Here is a 24707-nt window from a genome sequence, read left to right on the forward strand (position 1 = left end):
GAGGTGGCTTCTTCTTCTTCTTCTATACGAAAATATACAGTTCAGTAGACAGAAGCAGCAACGTGATGTTTTGCTCTCATGAGGGTAAACCAGTGGTTTTCTCCACGTCCACCAGTGAAAGGATCCATCCAGTCTTTTCAACATTTAACACTGAATCCCTTCCGGTCCATTCTTCAGTCCGTTTTGGTAAAAATACTGAAAAATGTACAGGTCTCTGTGAGTGAAAGCTTTGTGGAAATACTTCCTCCGTCCCTCCCAGAGTTCAGCCCGACAGGAAACGGGCTACTCAGCAGAAACACCACGTTTATCCTCCATCCGTCCAAAAGAGCAAAAAGCCGGGGGGACGCCACACAAAGTGCGTCCCAGCAGCAGCAGCACATGTGGGGAACAGAACACCACCGAGAGGCGGATCGGAGGTATTGCAAGCGGATGAATATATAAAGGGATTGTTGCTGTGGACTGTACAGAGTCTCGGTTGTTGCTTTAATGCTGCATGCCCTGTTGGTCTGCTGACTGTATCGTCTGTGGAACGCGTGTGTTGTTGGATATTAAGGCCTTGGATGGCCCCAGAGAGCCACACTGAAAGGGAAAATACTACAGAGTCTCACACAAACTGTGGAATGAAAACTAGCCTTGTGTATTTAAATACATGTAGCATATCAGTGAGAAACGAAGAAGTACCGTCACCTCTGACACCATGTATGTTTCATGAGGTCTAATCCGTCTCTCAGATGTTTAAAAGGATCAGTTAATAACCCAAACTACAAAAAAAGACACATTTTCTCAGATTTCTGTCTCAGCCTCAATGGAGGCGCATTTAAATAAGACGAAGATTCTGCTTCACGGGGCTGTACTCGAGCTAACATTAGCATGCTAACATGTATTCAGTGACAATGTTAACAGGCAGGTATAATGTTTACCATGTTTACTATCTAGGTTTAGCTTAATAACATGTGTTAATTAACAGTTGAGACTGATGGTTACGTCATTAGTTTAGCAGAAGTTTAAATTTATATTTTGAAACCACAATCGTCAACCTCATTGTGGCGCTAAAGGAACCGTCTGGTGCATCACCAAAGTCAGTACGGTTCATCACCTGGGAATCATGAATGTCTGTGTCAAATTTTAAGGCAATCCACCCAAAAGTTGAAGAGATATCTCCGTCTGGGCCAAAGTGACCACAAGAGGTAAGTGAGAAAATATGTCGTTTTGTGTGATTTGGATGAAGTGACTCTGTGTTGAGAGTCTCTGGGGAGAGTTGCTTGTGTGAGGAACTTGTTGTCGCTCGGCCGACAGCGGCACTGAAACAGAAGTGGAAGTCATCGGCCGGTGAACCCGGCCACGAAGACGATGTCTGGCTCTGCAGTTTGTCCTGAGCTCATGAGAGGGTGAATGCTTGGACAGTGTGTTTACGTGTGTTTTCAGAGAGAGGGGGGGGGGGGGGGGGGGGGGTCCCGTTGCACGAGATTAGTTTAAGGCTTTCAATATGTCATTTAATCCTTCCTTGTCATTTTTCTTTAATTAGTTAATGATGTATCCTATAAAAGTATTACTTTAAAAGAGTCATGCTACAGAATTGTCTTTTGTTCGCTGGATCCCACTTGCCCTGATTAGTCCACTCCTCCTGGAAGAGATCCCTCTCCATCCCATCAAAGAGGGTTCAACCCCGACCTCCTCCCTTTAATCTCTACAATACAAACCCTCCGTTCACTTCCTCCTCTTCTCCCAACCCTCCTCTCTGTGTCCAGTCCAGAGATCATGGTGGCTCAGGCCGGTGTCCTTTTAACGCCACAGCTCCACTTTGAACCTTATTTCGGGCCGAGTAGCCCTCCGCTGCCCTCCTTGGTGCTCCCGCTGCGACCCCAGCAGCCTGCGGCTATACTCATGCTCCTCTGGGTCGCCGCCGGCCCGACCGCCCGATCCGCTCGCTCCACCTCGCACTGGCTCTGGGTCCGCTCGGTGCGCCCCGGCTGGCTGGGGGAGACCGACCCGGCCCCTCCGGCCTGCTGAGCGGAGATGGTGCGGAAGATGTGATTGCGCTTGCGGAGGAATTCTCCTCCGGCCGCGCCAAGCCCGAAGCTGCTCTTGCGGAGGACCATGCGGGTGCTGGCGGACTTGGCGGGCCGAGACCTCTGGTTGTACTCCAGCTGGGACAGGTGGGAGGCGTAGCCGTCCGGGATGAACTGGAGGAGACATTAAGTCAGTCAGATTCGGTTTACTAACCTGTACGGGCTGCTCGCAGTGACTGAGCTCAAACACACGATCATTTATCAAACCTTTTGTTAGCCTACTGACTGATAGATTAAGTGTAATGCATTAAATATCTCAGGATTTACTCCGTACCTGACACTGCTGCTGCATCTTCTTCGTAGGCCTTCCCACGATGTAGATGTGTGAGGGAGGCAGGCCGATGGACGAGTACACGGAGATGTCCTTGGTGGAGCCGTAGGCTGCAAAGATCCTCATCTGGGCCTAATCAAAGGAGGTCGGATGTTAAAGAGACTTCAAGGATCTTTATCGGAGACGCTCGCCTCATAACTGGCCCCCGACTTACCTCGTTAATGAGGCTTTTGAGGAAGTTGGCTTTGTGCCGGAGCGGGTCGTGAACCAGCCCGTCGCAGAAGGAGACGATGCCGTGAGGGAAGTTATGCTGAGAGAGCCAGGCCACCACGCGCTGCTTCTGCATGTCAGGACGACCCGTTACGTAAACTATCAAGTAGCCCAAGTCCTGCCAGTACCTGCAAAAATAAACAACAACAACAACAACATGAATGATGCACAGCGAGTGAGTTCAGGCAGAGCGGAGCTAGAGAGGAAACACTCTAGCTGCTATGAGCGACACCTCTTACCGTATTAATCCTAATTTAATCCATTGTTCATATAGAAATGTGGGTTAGTGCAGCTTTGAAGCGATTGTTTTGTAAAGTGCACAGACGTTAACTGGGTTTGTTTCATTTTGCAACAGATTTCTGCATATGGCGGCTTTAAATGAGAAACTGGTAGCATCTTATGTTCAAGGTTTAGCTTTATTGTTATTATACACAACAGGATTGCACAATTAAATATGTATGAACACATATTCAAACACTTTAAACTAGAATAAAATATGCAACAATATAGAGCATCAAAGTAGCACTAAAGGAAACAAATAAAGAAGGAAAACATTATATTTAAAATGAAGAAACAAACATAAACACACTGTATAAGTACGTTATGAATGATTTAAAGGATGTGAAGAGCTTTATAATGTGGGTGTCTTGTAGTCCCCTCGTGACCCGAGCCAGATGTTTCACATTACACTAAACTATATGTTTATATACACACACAAATATGTACAATATCGTGTAATATGCAAGTGAAACGTGCTTCGATATTTACAACAACCAACATGCAGCGACGTTTGAGAGTTGACTGCATAATAAACGCTCCTCGATAACGTGCGTTTCTACATATTGCTGCAGAATTAAATGTGCACGACTCTCACCTCACCACGTCCACGGCTCCGGCCCGAACCTTCGGATCGCTGCCCATTATGGACACGCTGGCAGCAAAAGACCCGTCAATGCTGAACACGACAAACTCCGTTCCTCGCGGTACGATGGAGATGTAGCTGTCTGCCACCGTGTGGTCGCCCCTGAGACAGACGGATGGACGTCATTATGAAAGGAGGAGATTTAGAAGTACTTTTTCTTTACATGAAATAAAAAAATGGCTTTGCATACCTGACCACCATTTTGACAGGATAGACCCCGATACCCAGCTTCTTGCTCTCGGGGAGTAGAAAAGAGACCCGGCCGCTGCTGTTGGTGAGCTCCGTGTTGAAGAACACCCACTCTCCAGAGGGAGGCTGCGTCATGATGTGGATGTCGATCTGCAAGGAAATAACACAAAGATCTTTTCTACACTGTTTGACATCAATGATTATACAACCCATCGTTGTTGTTGTTGTTGTTGTTGTTATTGTCGTACGTACCTTCTCCCCGGTGAGGGTGACCATGTCCAGGGGGCCGTACATGAAACGTCCCATCACCATCTGAGCTCCGTCCTCCGTGAACACGGCGTCGTTCACTCGGTGGTTCGCCGTCACGTTCTGACACACAGAAGAAGACGCAGCAGGAAATCAGAACACCAGCCTCCTCCTTTATGTTGTCAGGTAACATTTACTGAGATTAGTTTAAAGGCGTCATCTCCATTTCTACAGCACAGTTTGACTCGTTCTCTTTTCTTCTTACCTCTGATTTAGCTGCCAAAATCCAAATGAGAGAAGCTCTAAATTGATCAAAACTGACACAAAAGGCCGATGCTACGCTATGATTGGCCGGTCTGCGTTTAGGGCGGGACTTAACAAAAGGTCAATAAAGTTAGTGAAGTAAAATGTACAATGTTTTCCTCTGAGTAGAAGTATAAAGTAGCATCAAATGGAAATAGTTAAGTAAAGTACAAGTACATCAATATTGTACTTAAGTATCCACCAGTGGCTGTATGAAACACTGGAGACATTACTTCTTTAAATTATGCAGTAATGGTTTTGTCTTTAAAGTAAAGATGGAAATAAAACATAATTTATTGAGTTTAAAGATTCATTGTCGACTCTGTAACTCAGATCTCCCTCTATGAAGTAATAACAGCTGATAAGGTAAAGTGTGGTGACTCCTACATCTGTGTAAGGAAAGTGTAGTTGATGTTGACTGAATCATTATGAGTAAAGAAAGAAATGATTCATCTATATTGAAGCGTTTCTGTCGGACGTGCACTTGAAGACAAAGAGGTCTCACCCTGATTTTCACGTGAGTCCTCTTGCGGAGCCACTTCTCTCGAGGTTTGGACGGAGTGAATTCAGACACTTCTTTACCGTCCAGCTCCAGAATACTGGAGTTCTCATGTCTCATCACCTGGGGGAGGATTAGTCATTTTTCCTTTAAAAAGCCCAGAACATTTCTAGCCTCTCTTTGCTTCACACTGATCTTCATACAGCTTCTGCTCTATTCAGCACTCAAGAGTTCAACCAAAGCTGATATGATGCTGCAGCGTTCTGCTACTGCTCAGTAGTTAAAGTTTCAGCTTTCATGTTGGAGCTAAAGTAGGAACTTTCTCTGCTTTCTTGGCATCTTCACCTGTATATAAAAAAAATATATTCTTTTTAAAAATAAGCATTTAAATTGCTGTTTCATCATGTCCTTATAATATTTATTGCTTTGTCCTTTTCACAAAACTCTGGATTGTAGCTGCAGCTGAATGTTCAGTATGAAGAAAAGGATGAAGAACTTTGACAAAGAGACGCATTTATAAACTACAGATGTTGGTCGAATACAATGCCTATAGAACAAAGAAATGATGTAACAAAGCAGATGTGAAGAAGAACAGCTGTGCTTTGGGATTCAAGCTAACATCAGTGTGCTAACGTGCTCACAATGACAATGCTAAGATGCTGGTATAATGTCATCCATGCATAGTTTAGCTGAGGCTGATGGGAAAGTATCTGAAAAACTACATTTTGACCTGATAACGGTGCTACATGAAAAGGTCAAAGGACCTCCAGAGTCAGCAGGGTTCATCCTCTGGAGAACATGAATGTCACTAAAGCCATCCAATAATTGTTGAGATGTTTCAGTCTGGACCACATTGGTGGATCCGCATCGGAAAAAAAAATACACTTTCAATTTGAAGATGAGATAATAACGGAAAGAACCTGTCTGAGTAAGAAGGAGACGACGTCTGTGGACTCCCAGTAGGAGGCGTGGAAGAGATGAGGCAGAGCCACCGTGGGAAACGCCGTGAGGGCATCAGGGCAGTACAAGGCGTAGTCCATCCTCTTACTGCCCCACCACCGAGAAGCAACTGCAGCCGGGAGACACGGAACAAACACAGACAAGAGTTCAGGGATCGGTGCATCCGGTGCGTCGATCTTTGTTCGCGGTGGTCCACCACTCCAGATCTACAGTCTGCTCACCCAGAGGGGAACAGTTGTTATCACAAACTGGAGGAAGTTAGAAGATTTAAAGGGTTTGCACTAGGAGGCACTAGACTCCAAACTATGAAAACAAAACGCACACAGTGAAGAGTTGTGAAGAGGTTTGGAAACGCACACTCGCAGCTCAGACTCTGTGAGAACCTTGTCACGGTTTATATCCGGTGGGTTTTGCGAAAGAAAACGTACAAGTGGTTCTCATGAAACTGAGCTTGAGAGAAGATTGCGGGTCTCGTTTTTTTGGAAACAGGACTACTGAGGAAGACTATCTGAGGGAGGAAGACGCCAGAGGAGGAAGGAAAAGAGCACAGGGAACGAGGACGGAGTTTAGCGTCCTTCCCTCACGTCCTCTCACTACAGCTCCCAGGGTACCTTTCTCTATGTTCTTCAGCAGCCCGGGCGACGGGGGGGCCGAGCTGAAGTCTGTGACGTCGGACGTGACGTCGGTGAGGTCAGAGGTCATGTCAGAGCTAACGTCCGAGCCCTGCTCAGGCTCCACGCCGTTGGGTTTGGGGAACACCCGACGGATTGTCTTTCGTGAGCGCAGGGACGAGCTCCGAGAGGCGAACCTATTGTAGGGCAGAGCCAGCTGGGACAGCAGGCCGGGCCTTTTAGAGCGGCCGCCTTCACGCTCGTGTGCTGAGTGGGCGTTTTGGAGGGGAGGAAACGAGAACGTCAACACGTAGAACTGTCAGCTCGTGGACCAAAACGTGGGTTAAGAGGTCAACTCACTCGTGGCGATGTTGGAGGCGGTGTAAGAGTCGGCCATGCCCGACACCTGGCTGGCGAGGCTGGCCTCGCTGGCCCTGCGGTTGCAGCGGAGGTGAGGGACCCCCGGTGAGGTGGGCGACGGGTACTGACCGTCCACAAGAATGTGTGAGTGGACAGAATCCGCTGCAGAGACAGAAGAGAAGAGTCAAGAGTCTTTCAAGTGCTTTACAATAAAAACATAACAGTAAGATCCAGAACTCAAGACGTTATTAAAACTGTACGATGACTTTGCAAACACACACACACACACACACACACTGTGATTTCTGCCTATTAATCAGCACCTTTATCATAACGACACACTCCTGAGTCTCAGGCTGATGAGCAGCGCACTTCGCTAATGTAATGAGGTCAAACTTCTTCATGAGAGCAGTTAACAGAACGGCGAGGCAGCCAAGTATTTTGGCAGAAGCTACAACAAGGTCCGACCGAAACGCCGGTCAGGTTGTAAACAAGTCGGCGGTTTATTTGGAAGTAAAACCGAAAGTAAGTGCATCTGAAATGTCACCAATTATCCCTTATAGCACAGAGAAATAGTGTTAGCACACGTGTGGTCCACTGTCAGATGAGCCACACAGTTAAAAATAAAGTAATTGGATTATTTTTACCGTTTGTTTTCTCTTTTAAATAAGTCTGGCTAACGTGAGGATTTGTTTTTTGACCCGTCAGACTTTTGTTTGTTCGAAGATCTCAGCAGTTAAATGAATAGATTGATATTTGGGAAAGACACTACTTTGATTACTAGTTATCTTAGCTTAGCATAACAAGGGTAAGAAAATGGAATCAGGGACTTCCTGGAGCCAAATTGTCTAAGCTGTTCCTTAAACTCGGTAAGTTATCAAAACGGATAAAACAATGGTCAAAACCAGAATAATTTATTCAGAATAATTAATTGTAATAAACACGAATTTCCCTTTAAATACCTCAAAGACTGCAGCAAAACAAACAAACACAAAAGGGAGACAAGAGGTGAAAAAGCAACAGGACTGGTAGACAAAGCTAACAGATACACACTGTCTGTGTGGAGCTGCCAGTTGAGGACGGGGACGGGGATGGAGGTCTCGTTGACGGCGCTGTCCTGGTAGCGGTGGGAAATTGCACCGACAGACTCATTCAGCAGCTGAGGGTTACTCTGCACGGTCTCCACTAGGAAGACAGAAGAAGGGAGTAAAAAAAAGAGGCACAAAAGACTCGTCTACATGTAGAATATTAAGGCGGGAAATGTCTCACCCAAGAGAGCCGAGTGTCCGTCGCCCAGAGGGAAGCGCTGGTAACGAGGGACACTGAAGGGGGGCAGCAGGTGGAACCGCTTGTCCAGGAGAGGCTCGAGGCGCGAGGCCGACGGGTCGGCCGGATGAAACAGGTTGTAAACCTGCTGGCAGGCCGGACGCAGAGCGGACACTGGAGAGGAGTAAGAAACACGAGTTAAAGAGGTTCACAAGGAGATTTAAAGAAGAGAAAACTGTGGGGTGACACATGAAACCAGTTATCAAGTTAACCCACTTTTATTCATCTCTGGTTTAAAGTTTCAAGTCTGTTGCACCTGTAGCCACACCCAGCCGTGATGTCACGGTGTACCGACACGCCCGGAGTACACTTCTACCTCACTAGAGCCAGGTGAGAAGTTAAACCACCGGAGGTCAGCAAACACAAGATGTTCAGCTGCTGTTGACTCTGGGTTTTGCTTTATTCCCGATAATTAGACAAGAAGATCGATAATCACTCTCACATCTGTACGTTAAATATGAAACAACAGCCAAAAGCCGCGCAGCTTAGCTTAGCATAAAGACAGGAAACAAGGGGAAACAGCCAGCCCGGCTTGGTCAAAAAGTTAAGAAAATCTGCCAAACAGCACCTCAAACTCTCATTAAGAAAAAACAAGTTCCAGCTGTAAACCTCTGTTAAATCACAACTCCTGCAAAGAATATTATAACTTTATTTGATCACTTTTGATGCCAAACTAACGAAGATTAGCTGTAATAATCTGCAGCTTCAGATTTCTGTTGTTTTGTTTCATTGTAGTAATTGTCTTTTTATTGTTTGGCAAATTTAGTGATTATTTATGGACCAAAATGAACCTCAAAAAAATCAAAACCGTGAGAAAACTAAGAAACAAAAAGAGAAACAAAGCACAACTATAATCCTATCTGAACGTAAATTAGTCCAGATGTTCACCCGCCAGCTGCAGGTCAGTAACCTCTCTCCTTTAAACCCCCGAAGGACACAGACTACAGTCTGATTCGTAGCCAGAAATGTTCCAGTCTTTGAGATCAGACACATGACTTCTGACCCCCGACACCTGCTGCTGGAGACGAGTCTCTCACACAGGAAGCTACAAATAACCACTTCCTGCTCATCTGGAACAAAGACAAATATTGGAAGAGACATGTTTTTAAACCTACAGCATGCTCTTAATCACGAGGAACGTCGTAATGAACCAAACTCAGACTAAAAGCTGCACAGAAAGAGGAGAAGACCTTCCTCACCATCTAACGAGGGCACCACGGTCTTCCTCAGCGCGAGCACCAGCCCCAGAGGAGAGCCGAACATGAAGAAGTCCGTCACCTCGAAGTCAAACTTTCCCAAAGAGCCTCCTTCCAGCATCGTGCTGCCGCTGGAGCGCCGCGACCCGGGCTCCCCGAGGAGCGCGCTGGAGTGAAGGCTGCAGACATTCAGACAATCACAGTCAGTGAGCTTTGAAAACAAGGACTTTAAAGAAATGAGTTGAATTGACTTGTTGATGTTTGACTTGTTTCACGACAGTTAATATGAAGGATCGCTCTGTTATATTTCTTCAAGTCATTATTTCTGACAATTTATGGACTAAATTCATCCACAATCCTCTGAAAATAAGACAAACTGTCAAGAAGAAACATACATTCATCACAGATAATACCGACTACCTTGTCATCATTAAACTTCCTTATTCTGTATATATCTACCTTATACTTCCATTTCATATTGTTGCTGTATCTTTGAACGTTACATTAGACGTGCATTCGATGAGTTGTGTGAATGTGTATTCCTCTTTTGTCGACACGTTAACTGTGTGGATGCAAGAGCTCACTGGGATCTTAACAGACAATAAACTTTGTGTTGCTACTAAAAGAAACGAGTTCAACGTTTAACTTCGACAGTCGAGCATCTTAATCTTCCTCTAGATCAGGGGTGGCCAACCCGCGGCTCTTTGCCCGGTTTCATGCGGCTCTTACGTTCATATCGAAGTTTGTATTTGTGTTTTTTTAATGTTCGTGTTCGCTTCGCTTGAGTTAAATACGGTATTTTCGTCAAACGCGCATGTGCGGCCACAGATTACGTTCCTCGTCGACCCATTTAACGCCGAGACGGACTGTTTGAAAGCCCCGCTTTAAGTAAAAATGTAAAAGTCGGACAATTTACAAATATCCGTTGTATCGCGCAAGGCGGAGCTCCTCCCCGATCCGCACGCGCACACCTCCACCAGCGTATGTGACAGCAGCAGCAGCAGCCACCCTCCCCGCCGACGAAGAAGGAGCAGCAGCACCCCTGATATAGATGTTCGCTAAAGAAAATATCCCTACGCTCTCTGAAGCTAACCGCAGACAGTGGACAGTACTTCAGTGGACAAGTGGCCGGATGCAGCTTCTGAATGAGCTGTGATAATACTAACGCGAGGTGAGCAGAGTTTAGAGAGTCAGTACGTTGCCTCAAAATGCTTATAAGACAATTTGATCAAAAACTAGACTAAAACTGTGAAGTCTGTGGGAGAGTTTTGCGTCGTCTCACCTGGACAGGAAGGCCTGGTGGTGTTTGATGGTGTCCAGCTCGTAGGTGGACGAGTCGCTGCGCTTGCGTAGGAGTTGTCTCTTGGGGTCGTCGGGCCCCGAGCAGCGGGGGATGTCGATGTTGCTGCGGCTGAGATGGCGGCTTCCTTCGAGGGACGGCGAGACGCTGTTTATGATGATACCCGGCGAGAGAAGGTCCGTGTCCTGAGAGACGGACACGGAAATGTCTCAACAACTATCGACCGGTTTGCCATGACATTTGGTACAGATATATATATATATATATATATATGTGTGTGTGTGTCCCTCAGGATGAATTGTCAGAGGGCTGAGACTGTTACCTGTACACTGATGGCGCTGCCCCGTCTGCTGCTGTTTTGGCTTTCTGACACCGTCACCGAGCTGCTGCACAGAGCATCAAACCCCAGGATTCCTCCAACACAGTCCCCGATAACACACACCTGCATTAAAGCACAACACACACATGAATCTGCTTCATCCGTACATGAATTGAGGAGAAAATATGAACCATCCAGGTTTACACACTGACCTGGCCGTTAAAAGACGCTCCCTCGAGAGACTTGACGAAGTCGCCGTACACCTGATTGGCTCGTAAGATGACCGTTGCAACGGCGTCCTGGTACTGCGGTGCGGCGGTAGCCAGCAGAGGCAGAGCAGCCAGCGGGATGTGGTCCTGACTGCTGGACAGGCAGCCCTCGTCGTAGCTGTAGGGGCTGAGACTGCAGAGCAGAGAGGAGGAGGAGGAGGAGGAGGAGGAGGAGGAGGAGGAGGAGGAGGAGGAGGAGGAGGAGGTGTTGTTATCTGTGTTTGACATCTGTGCACGCACTACAGCAGGTTATTTAAAAACAATGTTGTAATACTAAAGAGCAGCAGCTCACTTGGAGACTAGTGCGAACGCGTCGACACACACGGCGGGACAGGGGACCATCCGGATGGCGATGCGGCCCATCGCTGCCGGGTAATGAACCCCCATCACCGTCTCAAAGGCTCCACTCAGCGTGTTCAGGTCTCCCTGCTTGCTGTTCTGTTCACCTGCAAAGAACAAAGTGGCAATGCTCAACAAACTGCAGGCACATGTGAAGTCAGGTGAAGAGTTAAAAGTATCTAAGTCTGTGTTTTAGTCTCCACCACCTCCCGAGGGAAATATCCGTCTCTTTAGCTGCTAAATGCTGCTCTATGTTCACCAGCTTGTCTCTAACCTGCCGTTATGCAGCTGGAAACGACGCTACAAAAACCTGTGACTGAAGCGAAAACAGTAACGTAAACCAAAACAATGAGCTGAAAGATGCTTTGACGCTCCGTCGAGCTGAAGAAAACTGCAGATTCAGGTGACAGTTCAACCCATTTCCCATTACATAGTCACCCACGGAGCTGGAACCTAGAATTGATGTTAGCAAGTGTGACTATTATAGTGAAGTTGCAGGATTTGGTTGCAGCTGTACCAGAGCCGGTGTCCAGGATGTTGCCTCCGTGCAGGACCAGAACGAGGACGTGAGTTTTGGCCGACTGGAGACACTGCTGAGACGAACAATCCTGCAGGTAAGAGGACAGAAGGAAGGAAGGAAGGAAACCGTGTTAACAGGGAGGAAGGACAGAGCAGATTAAAGAAACAAAAGGGGAAAAGATGCTAAAAGAAGCTTATGTGATTAGTCAAGTGACAGAAAAGTAATTTAAAAAAACGATTTTCTCTATTTTAAATCATTGTAAACTAAATCTCTTTGGGTTTATAAGTGTTGGTCAAACAAAATAAAGCAATCTGAAGACAAGCTTTTCTGACATTTTAATAAAATGAAGCAATAATGAAACTATTCATTCACGGAGCGAACAAGTGTCGGCGGTAACGCTCCGTCCGGTTGCAATTCACCGAGAAGAAGACGATGTTTGATGTTGCGATCATTATTTCCAATAAGTGCTCAACAGCCGTGTTTGATTTGAGATCACACGACCCCGAAGAAACGCAGGCAAGTACACAGAGTACACAGTGTACTGATACAAGTATCTGAATTGAGACACAGCATTTGTTTTTGTAGTATTTCCTGCTGAAATTATGAATATTTAAGAGAGAGGATTGACACCGCTCTTCTGCCTGTGCGCTAAATGTGAAGCTACATCCAGCAGCCAGCTAGCTTAGCTTAGCATAAAGACAGTGTGAAAGCATGAGGGCCCTACGTTAATGGTTCAAGTGGTCCGTCTGATCTTTACTCTGGCAGCAGAAAGTGGATCCTGATTTCACTGCACTGGCAGGATGACTGAAAGCTAATGTAGGAGGAGGAGCGTTATCTAAGCTATTTAATTAAGGGAGAGAGAGAGAGAGAGAGAGAGAGAGAGAGAGAGAGAGAGAGAGACATATGAATGAAATTAGATAAAAGTGAGTAAACTGTACCTCCATCTGCCTCTCCTCATTACTCATCGCAGCGTACTCCCCGCCCGACTCCTGATACATCATTTCTGTGAAAAAGAAAAGACGATTTATTTGATCTTATTTCTCTCGGATGTGACCGTAAAAGCGTCCGGATCTAGAAACGATCACTGACCTTGTGCTTCGTCCACCTCCATCGTTCCTATCTTGTCCATCAGGTCGTTGGAGTTCCACTTGGTGATCTCTTTGGAAAACATCTCCTCGTTGTCAGAAAAGTCCTCTGTGAGAAACGCAGGTAATACAATTAATACAATTAATACAATTAATACAATTACTACAGGACACTTCTCCAGATCAACACAGTTTCTCATCCTGATGCTTCTCGTGGTTGTAAATATAGAACTTTCCTTCATTGTGTCAAACATTGGACAGAAGGTAACCGACGAGGAGGACAAACAGCTGCTGTGTGCAGCAGAGAACAGCTGTTTCTACGCGCCTCCTCCAGCTGACTTTAGAGAAAAACGTGATAAATTCAAAATATTTCCAGCCTCTTGATAGCGCTACGTTGTTATGTGAGTGCTCTGTTTATCTGGGTTTGAAACAGCCATGTTGTTATTTATGAACGATGAATGATCCTTCATTTCATAACACGTTCTCCCATCACTGCGACGATTCGTTCAGGGAGATTGCCGGTGGAATCAGCCTCCTTAGATTGAATATTAGACCTCTATAAATCACCTCACCTCTATAAACGTGATGCTCCGATACGTCCACTCTTTATCGTTTCAATGCATTAACTTAACTAAAAGAAAAGCAGCTGAACTACGGCGTTTAAATGAGAACATAAAGCAGGAACATCAGGGTAACCTTGAGGTGCTGAGAGATATAATAAGAGTAAATGATCTAATCATGTCTGCAGGCCGTAAAGCCATAACGAAGCAGGAGGCACGACCGAAATATCATTTATAGCTCGATAACAACAATAGTGCATGTTTCAAACGCTGAACAAAGCCGGTGGCTAATGTGTCGTATATTATGCGTCACGCAGAGAGCGATGATTTTTACCGTGAGCGTCAAAGAACTCGTCGTCTGTGCTGTCCTCCGAGTCTCGGGCGATGCTCTGCATCCTCCACTCTGAGATGTTCTGGTGAGAAGGACTCCCTGTGGACACACGACACACAACAGGAGGTCGTGACGTTAAAAACACAGTTTGGATGTTTAGAAGTGTGGTTGTATAGATACACAACTCCACGCTATATTTAGCATGTTTTCACCTCTTTAACTTGACGTCAAACAGACGTTTCTGAGGGAACTGAAGCTGTTATCTATGATCTCCACAAAGACACCGGACTCCTTTGACAAAAGCAGTGATTCTACCTCTCAGGAGCTGCTGCTCTACTGCTGACTCGACCGGTTTGTCTGTATTTGTTATTGTGTGACTTTGGTGAATCTGAAAGGGTTAGTTTAAGATTCACCAGAGTCACACAACAACACGAACAAACCGAGCAGCAGCTCCTGTGTCCTGAGAGGTAGAATCAGTGAGTCTGGTGTCTCTGTAGAGATCATAGAGAACAGCTTCAGTGTCTGACATCAAGGTAAAGACGTGAAAACATTCTGAATATCGCGTTCACTTAAAGTGAAACACTGACTGTGGAGAAGAACCTCATACAAACATCACGACTGTCACTTTAATCTTAAAGAAATGACGAGCGGTTTTCCCAAAGCACGAAGCGGTCCTCACCGCCTCTCTTAGACGACCTGTTGGAGGACCTAGAGGACGTTGACCACTGCTTGGTGAGCTCCCCTCGTGTCTCCAGTGAATCTCCCAGATTTCCTCCTCCTCCTCCTCCGCCTCCTTCCGCCTCCGCGGCCGACCTCGCGGCCTCCGCTCCCTGCCCCTGGTCCTGGCCGACGGAGGAGCCGTTGTTCTCGGTTCCCCCGTGGGCCATCTTCTTCGCCAGAGCCAGCTGGGTCTCCAGCTCCAGCAGCCGGATGTCCTCGATGGTCAGGCCGTACCACTCGTCCTGCCAGCACCACGCCTGCCGGTGGGCTCGCACCATCACTTTACGCAGGCCTGCAAAGGACAGCGACGAGGGATTTATTGGCATTCTAGTGAGGAACAAATCGTACTTCTGCGACATAAATCAACTTAAGTGGATTAACCTTAAGAATATATCGTTAAAACAGAATGTCTCCACAGGTAGAAATGTCAGACAAAAGGTCCTGAGCAAAGGTGTGGGTTCAGTTTCAGACGTGAAGAGAGGCTGAAGTCTGAGCTCTTCAACCACACAAACAAAGGGAACGTCGTGGCAAATAATATTCATTATTAATGATGAGTGAGTGAGAAATGTGGCCCAGACGTCTGCTTTCTAACACAGAACACTTAGACCGAGATAATGCTTCAGCAGATCTACATCTCTACCCAGACCTGCAAGAATAAACAACACAGGAAGTAAAGAAAGCGTGCAGAAGAAAGTTTAGATTAGTTTTATAAATAGAGTATTTACTAAAATCTAGTTTAATGTTTCACAAGTTTACTGCATCAATCTGCTTATTTTGTTCTTTCTTAAAGAAAGATTTATAGATAATGATTACTTTTAGTTTTGAGTACATTTAGCTCATAATACTTCTACTTACATCACATTATTTCGTCTTATAGTGTGGTTTTATTACTGTTTCTACTTTATGATGAACCACAGATGAATGAAAGCGCTCCGGTGTGGAGCACAGACGAGCAGACCGAGGAAGGTGAGTGTGAGGAATAGTAAGAGGACAGGTAAGAGCTCAGAGAAGGAGTCTGGCTCCGTGAGATAACCGGATTAATTTCCTGTTTCCCTGCTGTGATTTAAGACTGTTTACACTGAGCTCGCTCCCTCACAGCGTTTACTTCCAGGCTAATGAAGCAGCAGCTGCTCCGTCTTCTGTGGTCTAATCAACAGATCTTCACCTCCACACACACATGCTTCAACACGGCTCCTCCTGTGTTGCATCAGCTCTACTCTGATGTATTAATCTCATCTGCATTAAACCTGATAATCACATTCAAGTTCTGACAAATTGTCTTTATTGTAGAGTGCGCTGGGAGGGTCTCTCCAGCTTTATTAACGTGTCAGCGGTTATTTCCACTGGATATTAATCTAATAACCTTTCTCTGTTTGCTAAGTTTGTCTTTTATTGCCGGGTTATCCGCTTTAATAAAGACCCGCGTGGGTTCATGAGCAGCCGGTGCTCGTTGGGTTCATCAAAAGGAAAGACGACGTTTCAAATCAAATCTTCTTTGACGGATTCTTTCAACCTTTCCGTCTCGTTTAGAGGATCCAGAGATTCCTCCGGTCCTCTGCTGTTTATTGGGAAAGTATTTTTAGATATTTAATCAGGTTACGTCGTTAAGATCAAGATCAAGAATTACGCTGTAGAGAGAATATCAAATCTGTTTGAGTCATTGTTTACTTTCATTTCCATTAAAGCGATACTCCGGACCGGTGGAGGAAGGATTCACATTGATCCTTCTGTCTCTTTATGCTTATTATTATTACATTTTAGTATTGGTTTAATGGTTTTAAAACCAATACTTTTATGTTTTTTTGGGGTTATCACTCACTTTCTGACACAATCCTGACTTTTCCAACGTCTTCATTCTTTATTTATTCACTTTAATTAGATTTTAATTACTTTTTTAAATGTATTACTTATTTTCTGGAGACAAATCACGCAAAGGAAAGAAAGAACACTCTTAAGGACACACACACTCTCTCTCACACACACTCACACACACACACACACCATGCGTCATACCTACCCACGTCGTGTATGAAGCGCTCGATCTTGGACTGCATGCCCCAGTATCTGAACTCCACTTTGCAGAGCTTGTAGGCGCACATGACGGGACATTCACCGGGATCCTGGTTGATCTCCTCGATCCAGTCGTCTGACAGCGGGCCCCGCTTGGTCTTCAGCGACTGATAGAGTTTGGGGTCTTCTTCCACCAGGTACTCGTGAGGAGTGATGTAGTCCTTCACGATGTCTATGGGGTCTGCGAGGGAGCGAGCACACAAAACCATCATTAATCACATCAGACCGATGCAGGTGTGAGCAGCGGGCGTTAGCAGCCCAGATGTCACAACACCTGTCTGGGAAAAGGTGTGTGAGAGTTTTATGTAATCACTCCCTGCGGGGAATGTGTCTGCACATTTCTGCTGCACCCCCGGTGAATTTTAAGTATTCAGAGGCTCAACACGAGGACTGCCTCATTCTGCCTCGTTCTGCATCACACCGTCTGCATTTTCACCGCACATCACGCCGAGACGATGCGACTCCCGACGCTGCTTACGGCTAAACGTGCGAGTCTTTACAACGGCAGCGGCGGCGGCGGGCGTGACTTACCCACAGTCCTCTGTCTCTTTTCAGCAGAAGACATGTTGAAGACGTCCACTTGGTTTCCAGTGTCTGGTTTATAATACGTCTCGATGTCGATGGAGAACTTCTCCACAAAGGGACAGGTATACCTGAGGAACAACGCAGAAACACATGCTTAGAAGCAGCGATACGTCTTTTGGATTTTATTATTATTTCTTCTATTTTATTCCATTTGTCTCTTTTGTGTCTCTTTGTTAGTTCCTGTCACTTGTCGCTGCTTGTTTGTTGTCCCCATAATTGTGTTTTTGCTTTCTATCACATAATAAAGAAAGAGAGAAGTGGATTCTACTGTTAATATAACGGAGTCAGATAAAGTTAAATGTATCGGGGGGAAAAGAAGAAGTCTGGATTTGTGTCCCTGAAGCACCTTCCTCCATCACTTTGGCAGTTTATGGGTGAAAATAATGAAACACCTGAAGGAATACACCAAGCTGTGAACATTTGGTCTATTAATCCACACAGTAGGTCATCTGCAGGACATAAAGAGATGATTATTCAGCTGAAATTGTTCCAAATAAAGAAAAGGCTCCATCAGCAATATCAAGTGAGTGTTATTTCATCAATTCATGAATCTAGAAGTCATAAAATAAAAAACATTAACAATGTTTTACTACCAAGAGTTTAGTGTTTCTACTTTAAATAAGGCAGGCTGCCTAAAGTCACTTCATGTAATGTGTCTTTAAGTGTTTTCAGTGTCTGTTTGTTAGTGTGTGTGTGTGTGATGACTCCTCCTCCTCCTCCTCCTCCTCCTCCTCCTCCTCCTTCCTCACCGGGTCCGGGTGTAGGGGTAGGCGTTCCAGGACTCCTCCTCCACGCGGAGGGCGGCTTGAGGCAGAATGGCACAGAACCAGGACGGGATGTGTTTGCCGATGTGGTAGACCTTGTGTGTGTACTGACCCGATCCTCCGGGTCCGTCCTCGTAAGGCTTGTTCTCCAGGATCTCCACCCCGCTGCCCTCGCCACAGCTCTCCTCTCGGCTCTTTTTCTGCAAACAGACAGAAGGGAGGAGACGGAGGAGCCGCTTAGATTAACAATACAAAACAAAAGTACCGTGTTGTCTTGTTTGGTTTGGTTTCATTCTATGAATTAGAGGTTCAACCCGCCTCCAAAAAACAAAGCAAATCCCTGAATTTACATGAAATCTGTTCTTGTGCTTCTCAAGAGAAATATAAATGCTTTTCACTTAAAATCACATTTGTTTTCCTCAGACCTGAAACTTTATGATGATTAATGTTGTGAACAAGAAGGAGCTGCAAACATTAATGCAGTAAGACTTTAAACGACAAATATATAAATGACTTTTTGTTTCGGAGGTTTTCTGGAAATAATATTGTACTTTTCTGCTGCATCTTTGATTCCAGTGTTTGAGTAAAATAAATAAAAACAATCATAACGTAGTAACTGCAGCTGGGATCAGCAGATCTGTCAAACGGTAAAGATGTTGAGAATCAGCTTTATTGTGCACATACAAAGAATCTGACTTCTTTCTTAATGTACTTACACATAAAACATGGGACAAAAAGAGCTGAACAGAGAAAAGTTCAAAAAGTGTGTGTCAGTTCAAAAAGTGTGTGTGTCAGTATAAACCTCCACGCTGCATATACAGTATATAGACATCTTTATATATATATATAAAGATGTCAGCAACAGATGATATATTAAAAAACACATCTAGCTTTTATGGCAGCGGCATCAGAGGGTTGATGTGCATATTCAGATATTTGGAACCTTTCCAGTGTAAAGTGCTACATCGGCCACCATTTGCATTTTAACCTCCACGAGTGAAGCTTGACACCGACAGGTGTAGGAGCACAGCAGCATTTCTATTTGTACTGCTTAGAGAGATTCTAGTGAGTAAATCGAGATGACACTGCAAAAGTGAGCCAATGCTAGAAAAACCCAACTCATCCAGCTCTGGTTGCCCGACAAACATCCTCCCATCCTCCTCTTATCCTTCAACTTCAAATCAACCCCCCCGAGACCCTCTCGCAGCGCTGCTGTCTCTCCTCCGACTCTAGTCCGGCCATGTGGATCCCTCACGGAGCTGGATGGATGATGCAGCAGAGGCAAAGTGATGAGCTGGAGAGAAGAATAAAATGCTTCCGCACGGGGAAAAAAAAAGCAGAAGAAAGTGCTTTTCTTTTCATTCTTTCAGTCACATCCTCTTTATTCCTCCACGGCTCACTTTGCCTCGTAGTCGTCTCTCCTTCTAAACAATCAGGACTCTGTTCACTGGTTTAACGTCTGCTGATGAGTTCAGGACTCTTAGAACAGACTAACTGCGTAAAGAAGGTAAAATGTTGCTTTCCTTCTCTGATAAAAGGCAGCAGACGGTTTCAACCCAACCGATCCGGTCACACTGAGCTGAGTCTGAAGCCCGATGCTCCACAGAGGCAGACTTGGATTACAGCATCAGTTGATAAAACACACAACGTCTCCTTCAGAGGCTCTCTCTCTCAGACTGTGACCGCTAATGCTCCGTAGTTTAAAATCATCTCATTAAATCTTGAATCTGTGTTTGCAGAGGCCGCTGAGCTTTAATCTCACCGCTGAGGCGGTGGGACGACCGCGCGGTGGGATGTACTGTACGCCGCTGTCAGACGGGATGATTGAAAAGCTGTTTTATTCCTTCCATTGTAATGCGCTGCGGGTCGAGGAACAGCGCGATGCGAATGCAAATCGCGGCGATCATTATTAACAGCAAGAGTGGGGAGCTCGGGGTCAAGAATGAGAGCTCAGATTGAACACGGAGCTGTCTCTCCTGAAGACTTCAGGGAGGTGATATCAGTAATGAAGGTCAGAGGAGGCAAACAGCTGGAAAATTGCTGTAATCTAGCAGGTAATGTAATTTATGTGAGGAGCTAAGGGCCTTAAATTACCCTCCTCGTGCCGGCTGCAGCGCAGGAGAGAGGATCTGAGTAGACCGCAGTCCTCCAGGGACTTTAAGCTTTATGAATCATGAAAACAACAGATATTCCAGCTCTTTGTTGTGTAGATGGTGTGATATATATCCTCTTGTATAATATTCCAACAGTCAGAGACGAGCAAGACTGAAGATGGAGAGCCAAAGATGCAGTCGGCAGTTTTATTATATGTGGTAGTAAAACCTTCACTCAAAAACAACCGTCACGTGCAAACCACAGCGGGAGCTTTTCTAAAGCGGAGGATGCTGCGTCCGCTGCTGAAGGTTGTGTTTTCTGGTGTTTGGCTGTCATCAAAATCAGACGAACACACACACACACACACACACACACTTGTTGAGGAATGAAAGAAGCCAGCAAGACTAAAGAGTGTACAGCAGCTCTGTCAGGCTGGACCTTGGAGCTAATTGCTAACGTTAGCATGCAAACATGCACACAATGACAAATAAATCAAAGAACCAACGGACATGAATGTCAGCAACCTCCGGTTCTGAAGAGTGAAGACAAAGCTTCATGTGTTAAAGCTGCATTCTCTCTAATGTCCACCAGGGGGCGACTCCTCTGGTTGTATAGAAGTCTATGAGAAAATGACTCTACTTCTCTCTTGATTTATTACCTCAGTAAACATTGTAAACATGAGTTTATGGTCTCAATCTCTAGTTTCAAGTCTTCTTCAATACAGCATGATGTTCATTTAGTACATGATGGTCCATTTAGAGACAGACCATAAAGCAGAGGATGCTTTAGGGGCGGGGCTACACAGTGATTGACAGGCCTCATGACTTCTCACTGAGTCTACGCTCTGTGGCGGTATTTAGTGCTGACTGAGCAAAATTCGAAGGGGCAGCTTTTCATCTGAAATGAGGAGTTGAAGCTTCTATTTAGCGACAAATAGCCTAAACTGTACACACACACACACACACACACACTGCACACAACCTACTATTACTGCTTAAAGGAGTTCACTTTATGTGACAAACCCGTGGAGCTGTCCGTGGTGCTGAAGTAGCAGACGGATTTGTAATTGTGAGGTTTTCTGCCCCTCTGTAAGTTTCATCTTGGATCAATCATATTCTCTGTCCCGCCTGTTGTTAAAATGCTGAATGCTAAAGACATCTTCTACCGCTGACAGTTGTTGAGAACAGGAACTGCAGCTTCATGGTAAACATGCAGGAGAGGAAAGACTGAATATAAAGTTTACAGGTCTGTGTTTCAGAATAATCTCCTGAAACATTTAAGTTTCCTGGAAAGACTTGTGTGATTGGGTAATTATAGGGAAGAAGGAGAGTTTAATAATTTAATCAACTGTAATTCATTGTTGGGGGACCCTAGAGCGTCGATAGGCAAACATATAATTCAACTTATATAAAGAACAACATTATCAATAATAAATGTGTTATTAATTTGTACCATACAACATTAGTGATACGAGGCAATCATTGAGATGTTCTTAAATGAAAAAGACTTGAATGTAATAAAAATCAGCGACGTGACGAACAAAGATCCACACGAGGAAAGATTCAAACGAGAACTCCGACTGTTCAAGAGAAAGACGTGTGAGCTTGGTCTTCAGAAAGGCAGAAGAAGTTAAGAACAGCTGACAGGGAGAGAAAGAAAGCAGACTCATGTGACGAGCTGTGTGCAGAGACTCTGTGGAGTCATAACGGGGTCCGGCTCTGCTGAGGGTCTCGCTTCTGAGCGGCTCCTGAATTATTCATGTGACACCGCAAGGTCAGCATAAACCCGGGTTCACCCCCCTCAGGCCCACAGTCCTACCGGAGCACCAGCAGAACCGCATGCAGCCGACGTTATCACCGGCTGTTGACGCGCACGCGCACGCGCACACGCACACGCACGCGCACACGCACACGCACACGCACACGCACACGCACACGCACACGCACACGCACACACACACACACACACACACACACACACACACACACACACAAACGCTGTGCTTGCCTTTCACCTCATGCATCAAACCATCAGTTCAGTGGTTGAATAGAACAGAAATGCAACGAGGATCCACACATAGTGAGACGTTACGCTGATAAAATAATAGAAAGAATAAAGTAGGAAAGTCTCACATACATCCCATAAAGAATCAACCATCATGTGTCATGTGTTGTGTTTAAACCATGAACACAGTGATGGAGACAGCGTGGCTCACTGGTTTCTAGAGATTCTTTAAAAGTAAAAAGATCTTCAGCAACACAGGTTCACGTTATTGTGTCCACCCCGTGTGCTGAGCATGTGGTGATAACTTAAAAGTGTTGTCAAGGTAACGCCGACTGCACCATCATGTCTGTCCATCCCCCCCTCTCTCTCTCTCTCTCTCTCTCTCTCTCTCTCTCTATATATCACAAACAAATGATGCCATGCTGCAGCTGATGTCACCAGTTACCATGGTAACCAGCACTCAGCTGTGACGCTGAGGGGGGGGGGGGCTCCAGTAGTGTGTGTGTGTGTGTGTGTGTGTGTGTGTGTGTGTGATAATGTGCTTTATCAAAGCTGATATTCAGGAGGTTTTTTCTGCATACTGTTGGTCCTGTAGGTTTGTTTTCATATGATCTATATACTGTACGTTCACATTATATAAATAATAATACATCACACGTCTGTAGTTGATCCTGATTCTTTGTTCTGTTATTGTGTCACATCTGTTCTGAGCACACGACATCTGCTGCGTGTCCGTTTGCCTCCTCTGTTGTTTCTTTCCTGCTCACTGGGACTCTTTCAAAGGACGGAGGATTATGAACCGCAGCGTATTAGGACTGTTGTAGTAAAAGCTTTGTGTGTTTATGGTGTTTACACTGAATTTACGAGGAAAACAGTCCAACATTCTCTGAGATTATAAAGTCACACATCTGCGAGAAAATTGTGCAAAATCACGGCACTGAACTGAATGTTGTTGCGCCGTAAGTAGCGTTTTCTTTCATGTTCTTTGCGTTATTTTATGAACATAATGATAAAAGCAGGGAAAATATCTGTTCTCGTTCTTTGATGTTTGACTCGTTGTACGTCGTTGTACAGTACGTTATAATTACTGCACATGAAGCCAAACAACTCCTTATTGTGGGTTTATTTCCACGAACAACAAACTGAATAATCACAAGGCTTGAATCAGTCTGAGGTGACACGTACTTACTTCATCACACACAGCTAAACGCTTTCTTGTCTTTGCTTTATGGCTAAAAAGCTAATTTGAATAAAACATGTTTTTGTGTCTTCCTCGTCTTTTTTTTCCAGTGGGTGTTTTTTGGGATATGTATGTAAATGTGTGTGTGTGTGTGTGTGTGGATTTGCACAAAGTTATGAAATGAAACACGATCCACAGGCATATGGTGGCACCATCTGGTCTGCAGAGCATCGCTGGTCCCTGTGACCCGTTGACCGTGTTCTTCACTGCTACGACACGACGACACTTTAAACTCCTCACCTCCACCTTTTCCTCCCCAACATTCACGCACAAACCACAGAAAACACTTCCACTCCCCCCTGTACCTCGTTAGCAAACCCCCCCCCCCCCCCCTCACCTGGATCATGTAGAGCTGAGCGATGCGGTACTCCTCCACGCTCATCGGCATGGGGATGCGATACTCCTTGATCAGCATGGTTGTGCTTGAATTGGGGCCCCGGCTCCGTGCGTTTGTGTGTCCGGAGTGTAAAGCGGGGTCGACGCTCCTCTCGGTTTCGGCTTTGCTACCCGAGCAGCATGTTCAAACAGCCGGGACGGGAGTCATTGTTATTCACGCCTGAGAGAGGAGACAAGAAAACAGACTTTCAGCGGGACGCACGCACGAGAAACAGGTTTAAGAATATGTGGATTTCAGCTTCTAGCATTACTTACAAAGCAGAGGAGGAGTTAGCATGTTTGTCTCAAGGATTAAATCCCCCCCTCCTCGCACACAGGCCAACACTTCCTGTGTGTGTGTTTGTGTGTGTGTGTGTCCTCCAGCCCTCCTACAGATCTATTACAAGGTAATCCACTGACCTAGCACCATCCATGAAATCCCCCAGCAACCTAAATCCCAACTGTGTTTGCACACGCTGAAGAGTCAACTTCTGGTCAATGTTGCTTTCAAATGCAGCAAACGTGTTTAACTTTCCTGTTACGAGTTATTTTACAGATTATAAAACACGTTTGGAGGCAGCAGAAACACTGACTTTTCACCTTTTAGGTCAATTTGCTGAACTTGTTAGTCAAAAAGTTTCTCATTTCTACATTCAGGAGTAACAGAGCAGCATAAATATTCATCAGGAGTCTTTGTGGTTGTGTCACCTGATGAATGTGAATCTAACATTCTCTCTCTTTTAGCTCAACACTGTCAGTTCAGCCGACATCCGACCAAACGGCAGTGAAAGTGTGATCCGTCACCAGCAGACCGACAGACAGACGAGGTCAGGAGAGTCACATGACGACGGATCCTTAATCTCAGACTTAATAAGAAGGACCGTCAGTCACTCTGATGCTGTTCACACGA

General features: G+C 45.4%; 1 protein-coding gene across 2 annotated transcripts; it reads right to left on the reverse strand.

The window, feature by feature from the left end:
- Positions 1-1808: 1808 nt before the first annotated feature.
- On the reverse strand, positions 1809-23837 carry LOC306710440 (membrane-associated phosphatidylinositol transfer protein 2-like; the record flags this gene model as incomplete). 2 transcript variants are annotated; one of them, XM_079179001.1, is made up of 26 exons in its annotated part: positions 1809-2183; positions 2344-2472; positions 2555-2738; positions 3485-3634; positions 3723-3871; positions 3974-4090; positions 4776-4892; positions 5690-5838; positions 6341-6607; positions 6701-6862; positions 7754-7885; positions 7970-8140; positions 9226-9401; positions 10505-10707; positions 10845-10964; positions 11054-11243; positions 11403-11556; positions 11967-12057; positions 12908-12972; positions 13059-13163; positions 13949-14044; positions 14625-14957; positions 16683-16916; positions 17267-17388; positions 18070-18284; positions 23760-23837. In XM_079179001.1, 26 exons carry the CDS (start codon positions 23835-23837, stop codon positions 1809-1811), a joined length of 4284 nt encoding a protein of 1427 aa, XP_079035127.1. The 2 variants fall into 2 exon arrangements, with proteins under 2 accessions (XP_079035127.1, XP_079035128.1); XM_079179002.1 differs by lacking the exon at positions 6341-6607.
- Between the last annotated feature and the right edge of the window lie 870 nt (positions 23838-24707).

This window comes from Pholis gunnellus (assembly GCF_910591455.1).
Source record: "Pholis gunnellus genome assembly, chromosome: 18".
In the NCBI taxonomy this organism is placed as follows: Eukaryota; Metazoa; Chordata; class Actinopteri; order Perciformes; family Pholidae; genus Pholis; species Pholis gunnellus.